At 37.8% G+C, this 11,929-nt stretch overlaps 1 protein-coding gene across 2 annotated transcripts in view; it reads right to left on the reverse strand.

Annotated features, from left to right (window-relative positions):
* klhl32 (kelch-like family member 32) overlaps nt 1–10,207 on the reverse strand; it is a 31,743-nt gene extending 21,536 nt beyond the window's left edge. The window contains exons 1-3 of one of the 2 annotated variants that reach the window (XM_014981089.2): nt 10,007–10,207; nt 7,875–7,985; nt 3,790–3,967 (exon numbers count right to left, since the gene is read on the reverse strand). In XM_014981089.2, coding sequence (XP_014836575.1) covers nt 3,790–3,967; nt 7,875–7,897 — 201 coding nt within the window. In that variant the 5' untranslated portion in view covers nt 7,898–7,985; nt 10,007–10,207. Of the gene's footprint in view, nt 1–3,789; nt 3,968–7,874; nt 8,472–10,006 lie in introns of those variants that run through there. The other variant, XM_088013699.1, reaches the window with a different exon arrangement.
* Nucleotides 10,208–11,929: the final 1,722 nt, after the last annotated feature.

Genomic DNA, 11,929 nt, shown 5'->3' on the forward strand with positions numbered 1-11,929 from the left:
GTAATTGTGTTACTTTGGGATTTTAAGCCAGAGATAGATCAACAAAAAGTAGAACATAATTAGGAAGTGGAAGGAAACAATGTTTTTTGAGAATTCTCTACAATTAAAAATCTTATACGTGTATCATGCAGTTACATTTAACGCCTTTTGATTCTAGACCTTTCTTTTTTCTTTCATGTTTATTTTAACCCCAATAAAAATGTAGTTTAAAAGAGACAGAATAGAAAAGACAACATCTCTGTCAGCCAAACATGCAAATGTTAGAGAAAATATAGTAAAAGTTATCTTATGTAAAGATGTTTTCATATTTTAATGTGGCTGGAGGTTTGTAAGAGTTGACAAGTCGAGCAAAAATATCTGACTTTCAGGATCTTTATTTAGGTTAAATATGGAGAGGATAAAACACTCCAACGTCCAACATATTTCAGGCTTTGATTGATTTATTGATTGATTGATTGATTGATTGATAACAATCAACTAAGGTGACGTGAGCACTTAATGAGCTCATAATAGCTACAGTAAGAATCACTGGAAAATTCACATCGCATCTCATGCTGTTGGATAAAAATCCAATAGAAAAAAAAAATCGTAGGCAAACTGGCACTATGCTACATGGTATTAAAAGACCGACATTAAATGTGGCCCCTTACTAGACCCAAGTAGCAAAAACCAATTAAATTAAAAATAAAAAGTGATTCTGTTGATGTACTTTCAAATTACATACAGCATATAGCTGGCATGTATAAACCTGACCTGAGCCCCGACCACAGCAGAGGACCCTAAGCAGCCTGGAGGTCAGCTCACACCCCAACCTCACTCTGCTGATGCCAATCTGCTTCACTATTGGGGGAAAAAAAATAAGTTTACCAAAAACTATCCATATTAGAAAACATCACTACGTTTTCAAACGTCTTAGCCCTAGCAAAAATAGCCTTTTGGGTCTCGCATTGAATAGTTCATAGCCGCCCTTAATAATTTAAGCAAGCCCTTTTTCAAGTAAACTTGTGCTATATAGTAAGACATTTCCACTAAATAGATGAAACAAAACTGTGGTAATATCTCAAAGGTTACACAAATCTACACTTAGCCAATTAGGAATCAATTGCAGTAGTGTACACAGAATGTTTGTCGCCAAATCATAAACCTCCTGGATATTAATTTCTGTGCCGGCTGAAGGATTTTATTGCCATTACTCTCTCTATGAACATCAGCCTGCCATATTTATATGTAAAGCAACAGCATTAAGACTATGTAAAAAAATAAATAAATAAAATAAAAAGTTATTGTTATGTCATATTTCTGGGAACTTTGATTAACAGGTCGAAACTATCACTTTAAAACAAACATACCTCAAGCGTACAGCGCTAGTCACATGTTGTTTTAATAATATTTTCAAGTAATATGTTGATAGTGGCATTATTATGCAAGTTCGCCCTCTCAAATGCCAATAAACTTTAATGTTTTACAGAACACTCAACACTGGAACTGGGAGATATTTAAAATATCCAAAATAAAATACAACAACCAAAAACAAAAACTAAAATGCATTATGAAGTCTCTGTAAACAAAACTGTCCGTCAGAATGGAAATCATGGAGCTCATTTTAATTTATCAAGCGATTAATTGAAGAATTATTTATTGCCACAGGCTTAGTTAAAATGTCTAGATAGTGAGACATCACTAGTTTTGAGGGAGCCTTTGGTTTTGCGATTTTGTCTTTGTAATCAGCAACACTCGGGTAAAGGTTTATAATCTACATTTTCACTTGAGTCCAGCAATTTAAGTTGTGGATGTGTGCAGTGGCTAAGGGTGGAGAATGATGTGGGATGTGACTGACTTGGCCAAGTGTCCCGAAACTGTCCAAACATCATCACAAAGGGACTGGGATGGAGACGGAGACGACACCTTCAGGACAAGTCACCGACTCACGCCTGTTCAGGTATTCCATTACTGTCGCTCTCATCTGCTGGACTACATAATGTGTCATAATCACCGCTACAAGTGCCGAAGTTTCTCTGAGTGTGAGGGGAAGGGAAAAAAAGAGGCAGGAAGAGAGAGCAGACACAGCTGCCATTTACCGCATGAGCCGCCCTCATCTCTTGAGCAAATGAACAAAATTAAACCCCGCGATGGAGTCAGATGACAAATTGAAGATAACATCGTTAGCCAACACAGAGAAACAGGAGAGCTCTGCTTGCGAAGTCACTTTTTCTTGCTTACTGTTGCACAGTGATCTAATAATCTGAAAGATGGGAGACGCGGCGTTGCTTTTGCCGAGACGAAACTTAAAAGGCAAACATTTATGCACCTTTCTGGAGAACAAAGGCGGGGTAAAAAAAGAGAGACAGGAAAAAGACACACAAAAGGAGAAGAAGAGTGTAACTCCCCCCACCATCAGCGCTCTGTGGAGAGATGTAAAAATAACCTGGGCACACAGAGTAGCACAGGGGAGGCATAATCCCCGGGCAACTTGGACATATTTAATCTGCTTCTCATTTGGAAGAGGGATTAGTATCTACCTTCTAATCTTCTCAGAGTCCCCAAATTAAATCTCATCGCTGCAGTTCTCTATGTGCAACGGGAAATCTCCTGTTTGGATATCTAACAGCATGTGTCTGCCTGATGCTCCTCTGAGGCCTAACCAGAGCAACTAATGCTAGGGTTCAGTCCATGAGGACCTGGCCTGAGTGAACAAAACTTTGTATTTCATTGTTTGCCGCCTCTTGCAAACGGGACCATTTCAGTCTCTTCAACACTTCTTAGCAAAATGAAATAGGTCAAATTATTTTTGGGAAGGCCAGTGAAAGTGGAATATCTCATCAGATAAGGGTGATCTCACAAAAAATTTTTCATTGGAGCCTAAGTTGTTATAGGTGGCGCCACAGTCCTGAGCATTAGGATTATTGGTGCATTGATCTTTAAAAAGTTTGACCTGCTGATTGCAATTTTGACCGATACCGATTTTTTATTTTTTTTGTCTGGAAAGTTGCTAAGTATACCTACAAATCAGCCTGTCAAGATAAGAAATGTTGCTTGACAATGTATTGTCCAAGAAATTATTGCGATAAAGGACAATAGTGTCATTTCGAGTCTATTTTCAAGTAATATAAAAACAGCACGATAATGCAAGTTCTCACTCTCAAAACTGATAAACTTTCATTTCTATAAAACAATTAACACTGGAAAGGGAAGACATTTTAAATACGCTAAATAAATAAAGAAAGGCGGGCCACCAGACTTAGCATTGTAGGTTTATTTTAAATAGGATTTTTTTATACACCAGTAAAAAAAATCCTATCTAGAGTAACGATTAATTAAGCTAGAGTTGACGCATTGACCTGTGCGTGAGGGGGAGCGTCCCTGCACCTGCCCGTTACGATGAGTGTTGATGCACCTCAGAATTTTTATAAGTTCTAACAATGTTTAACTCAGAAACACAGTGGCCCCCGGGTGGACTGTCCTAGTGTCCCTAACATCAGGTTTATCAGGTTTTCAGGGGGAAACCCTGGAAATTATTGAGCGTACTTTAAATGATTTATTGCTTATTGTGACAAACTTAGCGACAAAGTTGGTAAATTGTTAACCTGGCATGTGCTGACATGACCTGGTGGGAGGGTCTGTCAGTCAGTCAGACAACTCTTACGGTAGAGAAAAGGCTGACTTCCAGACCTTTGCAAAGGTATATAAAATTGGCCGATCGCCAAAAATGAATTAATTATCGTGCACTCCTTCTTAAGATGGTTTGTTGTGTGAAGTCTCCAGGTAACGATCAACACGAAGTGTACCAACCCTGAAGTAGTCACTGCAGGCTGCCAGGACGGCCTTGTGAGCGTGGAACTTCTGCTCGCCGGCGACCAGGGTGACATCACACAGCTGACCATCCTTCCTCTGCTGGTTGAGGGCAGAGAGAACCGAGTCCTGGTGGGACTTTGAGTAGCAGAGCCTTTGTCCTGTCAGCATCTCCTTACTGTTAGACGCACAGAAACACACACAGCATTCTTTCAACAAGCAGAAAGCAGTGATTGGTATAAAAACATGACAGCTACAGAAATGTGCATCCACAATGTGCACAATGTTTTCACGTTAACCTCTGAGATTTTTGAAGAAATATAAACCTTTAGTGGCATTTTTGACACTGAAAAATGCATGATGTGGAAAAAATGAAGTGTTTATATTTTTCATTTAGATTGAAATGTATTGGAAAGTACCATATCTCTTACACAATTTTGATTTTTGTGTATTTTTTTCTCCCTTTAATTAGAACTATCTTGAATATATTGACAAAAATATATTAATTCCGCTTTTAAAGGAGTACTTTAAAAGCGGAGTCATATCTTATTGCGTAAGATCCATAAATGTCTAGCGTTTATTGGATTTTATATGTATTCCAGTTTTATGACCTCTCAAGCATTGTCAGGGGGTTTCATTTATTACTCATTATCAGATATCTCCCTTTACAGTTGTAATTCTCAAAGAATAAGTTATTTGACTTTAAAAACCATTAAGCTTTTTTTAAAACGTCCTTGGTATGTTTCAATAAAATGTCTCAGTAGTCTTATTAGATCCATTCATCTATAGTGTCCACTCATTGTGTCAACTGGTGAAAAATAATATTATCACCGTTCCTCCATTCATTTTCTCTACCAGCTTTTGCTCTGAATGGGTGGATCAGAGTGGAAAAGGCTTGGTAGAACATGGACGCTCCAAATCATGCTTAAGAATAATTTGGAGACACCTATTAACCAAAGCAGATTGTTTTTGGACAGTGTGAGAAGACGTAAAAAGCCAAATACGCTGGAGTAGAGAAGGATGAGATCAGATGGTTTTCAGGACACAGATTTTAGGAGACAGATCCTTTAGTAGGGGCATAAAATTACAAACTAGGTTTGTTGTTGCAGAAGCTGTGTGTGTGACTGAACGCAACGTCTACGTGCAAACATGATTCTTAATTCTTTTTCTTTCTATTAATTCAAAAGTGTTTTTTGTACATTTCAAATGATCATAGCTAGTCAAATAGAAAACATAGCTTTTATTTAAATATTTATGTAAAGAAATAGACATAAAGAGGTCACATCTAACAGTAAAACTAAAGTGCATCCCCCCTATATTTGAGTGAATGTATTTTGAAAATCTATAATTTTCTTCATTTGTCTTTGAATCAAGAAAATTAAAACAGATCATTAAATTGCTTAAATCCTAGAGCCGACTGGAGAGTCATTTTCTTTGTAAAATAACTATATTTTGAAATTTGTTTAGTTTTTTCCTTTGGGTTGTTTGCTTTGCAAGTGTGTGTGTTTTAGCATTTATCATCACCTTGTTAGCCTCTTTTTTGCAACAAATACTACAATGTACTACAAAATACTACAAAATATATAATATATTTTATAAGTCTAGGATGCTTATGTCATTTAATGCAAAGTCATGGATATAAGTTAACAATGACTTCCAGCAAACCTACATCACAGGTTAAAAATACTGAAGGTGAAAGGGACGGTGATGGTGATGCATTCTAGGTCAGAATTTCCCACTAGGAAAATTTACCTAAAACACCCAGAAAATAAGTTTCTCGCCTTGAAAGTCAGAGAGACCTCATTAAAAACTGACCTCAACATGAACAAGGCTGACCTGAGCCTGTAAAAAGCGGTGATAGAGGCAGCATCAAACTGTTCATTAGCAATTCTGCCGGTTTGTTCCTTATTAAATCATTTACTAGTTTCATTCAACTTCAATCTGTAACCATGTATCAGCAGTGTTTCTTTCCTGAAATGGAATGAAATAGGTATTAGTAAGTACTGCTAAAATTATACAGTAAATATATACAGTCAAATACAGTGAAATACACAGCGCATGCAGCCTGCAGAGCTGTCGCCCCAAATCTATCTTGTGTCCAGTTTTAGTCTTGGTTGCCTCTCTAAATGCTGTTGCCTGCCAGGAGGCTTGCTCTGTCACCTTCATGGTGATAGAAATAGGAAATAGGTGTGTGGGGAGCTCTGGTCTGGAGGTAGGGGGAATAATAACTCATGCTGCTTGTCAGGTACTCTGACAGAAAAAGAGATCCAGGAGCACAGAAAAGCAGGAAAATGGTTCAGAAGCAAAGCGATTAAACAAGCAGAGAACTGAGAGGTAACATAAGAGCGAGGAAGAGGGGTGGAATCTGTTGATGTTCAGAGTAAATATGTCACTCCTGAAATGAAAATATTACAATACTGCCTGTACTTTTATGAGGTCACAGTTAAATGTCAGGTATCTTGCTCACTTTTGTTCTTTTAACTGGAGGATATTTTTGAGCAGATGCCATAATTTCCTGATGACCTTCTTGGTGCTCAGCTACCAACAAGCTTTCCTTCTTTAAACCATTTGTGGATTCTTGACCACTTTAATATGAAAAAACAATTAGGTTCATGATGGAGTCACACATATTCATACTTTTGCACTCTTGTTTTCTTCATCTAACAAATCCACTTCAAGTGCAGAATATTGACTTCCTGTTTAATATGTCATGCCTGCCTCCCAAGTTAAGGACATACTACAGTATCACTGACCAGTGTTTATATTTTAGGTTAAACCCATATACACCATGTGTGAAAAGAGAAAGATTATTTTAGATTGATTGGCTCAGACACCTTAAGTAGCTGGTAAAAAAAAACAAAAAAAAAACCCCTTAAATATCCTATCTTTTTCCAGTCAGTGAATGCACCATACTTTAAGTCAGCTATCTTCAATCAGTCTTGTGGTTAACATTTAAAGAAAGCATAGAGGTGTAAGAAGCTATTTAAAGGGAATTTAGCATTTATCTATGCTAGCCATGCTAACTACACTAATTGCTAAATATCAGATGCTAAAGTCAGTTAAAATGCTAGCAATTATTGATTACTTACGGCAGGAAGGCTGGAATAATATCACCATGTCAATATCAGTGTGTGCTATATTCATATTATAATGCACTGCTTTAAATGCAAATTAGTGTTGACAAACAAATTCCAAGTGTCACAACTTAAACTGTTGCATGCCAGTGTAATATTTAGAAATCTGGATGCTAAATATGGGGTCTCACCGCAGTAGATTACCACACCTGGCTCAAAATCCCAAAGGCTACAGAAAGTGTTGGAAGCTTCAATGGGAAAGGGAAGACATGGCTTTATTGAACGTCGTTACAATATTCATCAATAATCTGGATTTTGCAATTATTTTTGCGATTTATTTTTTTGCAGTCAAAATCCCTGATTTTCCTGTGCTACATTGGAAATAGTTTTGCAAATTTTTTTCTTTGTTAAACCCCTTCCAGGTGGGAGCTAGCAGTCACTTAAACACAATTTTTTTCCACTTTTTGTGAAAAATTTGCAAAAAAAACTGACTAGTGTGAAAGAAATGCTCAAAATCCGTAGATTCTGTGTGAATTTCACGAAACTGCAAAACAAAAACGAAAAAACTGTAGGAACCAAATAACATTGCCAATGCCTAATTTCTTAATAATGTGCAGCCATATTCTCAATACTGCTCTTTTATGCTCTCATAATGTAGCCCTTTAAGAGAACATAGAGTCAATTAAAATCTGTAATAGTAAAAGGCAAAATTTCATAAAAACCATACATACATCATCATACTGAAAAAATAGCTCATAAATATACAGGAGCACAAGTAAAACTACATAAAGAAAGCTGATTTGGAAGAATTTTAATCATTTTTGACACTATACAATATACTGTATTGATTTCTACATTGGACTTCCTATGATTTAATAAACAACAGTGATTTCGTCCCATGGATCAAAGTGATTCTTGGTCAATACATGGAGAAAAAGCAAAAAAAAATAAGATTAAAAAAAAAAACCCAACATGGATGTAAGATATGTTGTGACCCACAGCGCTACCTACCTGAGGCCGGGTTCAGAAGGCATGCCCCTTCACAAAGCGAGAGATGAAGGAGGGAAAGGTGTGATGTGCCTCCTGAGGACTGTTGTCTCCTCTCTGGGTGCAGACATCAGTCTGATAGGACAGAACAGCATGTCAGCTTTATTCAGCGCATCCACTTGACCGAGCCGAACTGTCACAACCTCCCGTGCGACGTGCGAACACACGTTACCGAACGTCATGCCTAATGCTGACTTCTCCCTTCCCTTCGTAGCTGTTGACTTTGACAATTCTTGTAGCTGCTTTTGAACCACGGGGGATGCAGTGACAGCCTCCAACAAAGAGTTCAGACAAAAAAAATAAAATAAACAATCTCAGCAGTTCTCAGAACAATCTGGGAGTCTGAATTACACCTGGTTCCTTCTTGTGTAGCTACAACCTTGACATAATGTGCAACACGCCTGAATCTGATAGTCCAGGGATAATAAACGGGAACCCAGGAGGTCAGCACAGGAGCACTCTGAAATCCAAGCTGCACTGGGTACTCTGATTGAAACATACCTGCTTCCTGTACAACAATTAGTCTCACCAGCTCCTTTCATATGCACTGCCTCATCATTGGCATTTTTCATATTTCGTCACTTGGTTCATTTAATTTGTTGGAATTTTAAGTCGTATGTCAACACAAAATTTTTATTATACATATTTTTATACATAGGTGCATATCTGACCTATGCACCAATCTGATATTCATATCTGCATCAGTCCCGATATTGGAAAAAAATTCTACATCAGGTATCAGTGGCAATGTGCGCAATCCATAAGGGCAGGTCTATTCAGTCAAAATTTTTTCTGTGTTTTGTCTTCTGAGCGACTTTATGATTTATTATTTATCTTGTCTACTCTTATATTTAAAATTTCTAATCGGACTTTCTGAACTGTTTGAAAGAAGATTTGTCAAAGTTAATGTTTTACATGTTTGACCAAAGTAGTCAACGTATTTTTTTCGTCAGTTTCAGTTTTTTTTAGTATTTATTTTAAATTGGCCATCTTACGCCTAAAACGAAAGGTCCAGTCAAAGACCAGACCTAAATCCAATTGAAAATGGGTGGCAAGACTTGGAAATTAATGTTTACAGATGTCTTCCATACAATTTAACTGAGCGTCAGCTATTTCCAATAGAAGAAAAGGAAAAAAGTCCATCTTTAGATGTAAAAAGCTGGTTTCAAGACATACTGGGTTTTGTGATACTTTGAGGTTAAATACTAGTAAAATTCACTGGAGTTAGAAGTTGTAACGTGACAAAACGCCAAAAAGTTGTAAGGGTATGAGTACGTCTTTGCGTCTACGCCAGAAAATAAATGAAATCTCTGTTTTTTTTCTGTATGAAACTGAGGGCTGAATGTACAGCTGGCTGTTCTGTAGTCCCCACTGAGATGTATTGATCGACCTGTTTATGAATGACCTTCAGCCACATGGTCAGAGGCAGCTACTGACTGAGGGGGGACAGGGAGCACACCTCAGACAATCAAATAAAATCATTTGTTTTTCTTTTTTCATTGAGTTTTACAACGTGGTTAGATAATGTGCATGTTGGTTACATATGAGGAAATTCGTCTTTTTTTAGATCTAGATGTAAACCGTGGAGATTAAATATATTTCAACGTGGGTGTATTCGCAGTTAATAATCACAACAAGTAGGCCATTGTTCCCTGCAAAGCGCTCTAATCTCCTGACTAAAAAAGAAAAAACAGACACAATGCCTGTGTAATGTTTTTCAAGCAGAGGAGACAGACGGCTTTACAGATGAACAGGTAACAGGATTGAGGAGGAGGAAGAGGAGGAGGAAGAAGGGGACGAAGGTTTGGGTTTCCAAATAACCAGACCCCATTAGTGCATTATCTGTCACTTCTCAAAAAGCTTCCAGCTGTCAAAAGGTCTCCTAGCAACAGGCCAGCGCCTCAGTCCACAAACTATGAGGACAGAGAAGGAGGACAAGCCCCCACATTTACAAACACAATGACCCTGTTGCATCCCACAGCCGCGCCGCGCCGCGCCGCGCCGCGCGCGTACATTTCTGGAGCACCTTACGTTCACGCACGGATTTCACTGATTTCGGCTCGCTTTTAATCCTAATGTAACACGGGTTTACGTACCGCATATGAATGTGAAATGAGTCGGCCCCGTCCTCCGTGGTGGCGCCGCCGTTACAAATGTCATTTGACGTCCGTAGGAGCTGGTCTCCTTCCCGTCCACAGCTGGGCGAAACGGGAATACAGCCACTAGCAGTGGCATTCACTTACCGCCGATACTTTATTGGTTGTACCCTACTGTAGCCCGTCAGATATTACGTTATAACCCCGCCCCTAAGCGGTGCTAAGTCACATGAACTCCGGTGTTATATAGCCGAGAAAGCGCGCCCCCGCGTGGTTAATTCAAACAATGCATACATAATAGGATTTCTGACATTTATTTTGTAGACACATAGCTTTTTACTGTAAGCAGTATTACTTTTTCAATGCTGTTCAGCTCTGCACAAAAAATATACCTGAATTCACCTTTTATGGACCATAAAGCATAAAATCTGTGAACTCATAGTTTCAGCGTTGCCAAATTTAATTGACTGCACTGGGTTTTATTCAGGGATGTCTCTATCTTGTCTCTAAATTGTATTTTCTCTCAGAGTTGAAAGAAATATTTTTGTTAACGCATGGGTTCCAAATTAGAACATGCACATGCAAGATTTCATAAGAATCCTGAGACTTAGGAGTAATATTTAAGTGCATTTTTAGATGTAACTGGCTTCATAATACACTAACACTAACAGATCTATACACAATTCTTATTATTTTCCTACTCCTTTTAATTTTTCTGCCAATCAATCAGACTTTAATGTAGCCTTTCACAGTAGATATGAAAAGTTGTTGTTGAACACTTGTAGCATTTTGTTTGAAATGTGATGACATATCCTGGGGCATGTACCCTAGTAAAACAGGTCTGGCGACGCCCATGGTTACCTCAGAATAATTACTGTAAATCTGTATTTGATGCATAGATCTGTGTCTTCTTTGATTGTTCAATGCTTAAATGTTTCTTCTGTATAAGTGCTGTGCTATAGTACTCTTGCTAGTCAAAACTGCAGTGTTATTAATGTGATTTTGAACAACTAGTTTGGTGAAATCAATCGTTACATTCAAACAGTTCCTTACATACTTTTTTCCCCCCAATGAAACTAATTCCTATTTGATCACTTTAGCTTTTTTAAGCATTTATGTAAATAGTCTTTTCATTAGTTTCTACAAGGACTCAAAGTTTAGCAGTTTTGTCACTGGTTTCAATTAGTTTCTCTGAGGGAGAAAATAAGGGAAAGTGTTCAGATCATAACCAATGACTCCACAAGGCACTGTTGCTTCGGTTCCTGTAATACACTGGAGTTACAATCCCCATATCCTTCATAAAACTTCCCAGGAGCCAACCTTTCTTTTAAATCTCTTCAGTTAGCATTAATCAAGACTTTGATTACTTTAAAAATCAAAGTCTTATGGTGGAGTAAAATTAGGAAAATTTTCAGAAGAAAACCCCAAATACTACTTCCAGAAGATAAACAGTGTCTGAAAGAAATGCTTTTTAGAATGAGGATAAATCAGGAAAGCAGCATCATCCTTCATTGTACGTCAAGTATTCAAGTGAGACCTCTTTGTGAATCACTATGTTCATACTAAGCTACTTGTCCGTATATCAAAGGAAATAACATTTAATATTTATCACTGACCCAACTTAAAATAGTTGAATAAATGTGTCATTGTGACAGGCTTCTATTAGCAAAGCACCTAAAAGTATTGTGAAAGTGCAAACTGAATATGTTTCTCCATCTCAAGGCCATGCAAAAGGAGAATTAACAAGACAAGAAGCAAAGGGTCCCATGGTAACTCAGGAAGAGCAACAGAAATCCACAGCCCAGGTGAGAGAATCTGTTGGCAAGACGACTGTTAGTCGCGCTCTCCACAAATTCAGCCTTTATGGAAGAGAGCCAGGATGATGATTTTTTTATCATTTGCTGTTTTGCATCAAGCACAACC

The sequence above is a fragment of the Poecilia mexicana genome, unplaced genomic scaffold (assembly GCF_051168715.1).
Source record: "Poecilia mexicana isolate PSO_F unplaced genomic scaffold, ASM5116871v1 scaffold_16, whole genome shotgun sequence".
In the NCBI taxonomy this organism is placed as follows: domain Eukaryota; kingdom Metazoa; phylum Chordata; class Actinopteri; order Cyprinodontiformes; family Poeciliidae; genus Poecilia; species Poecilia mexicana.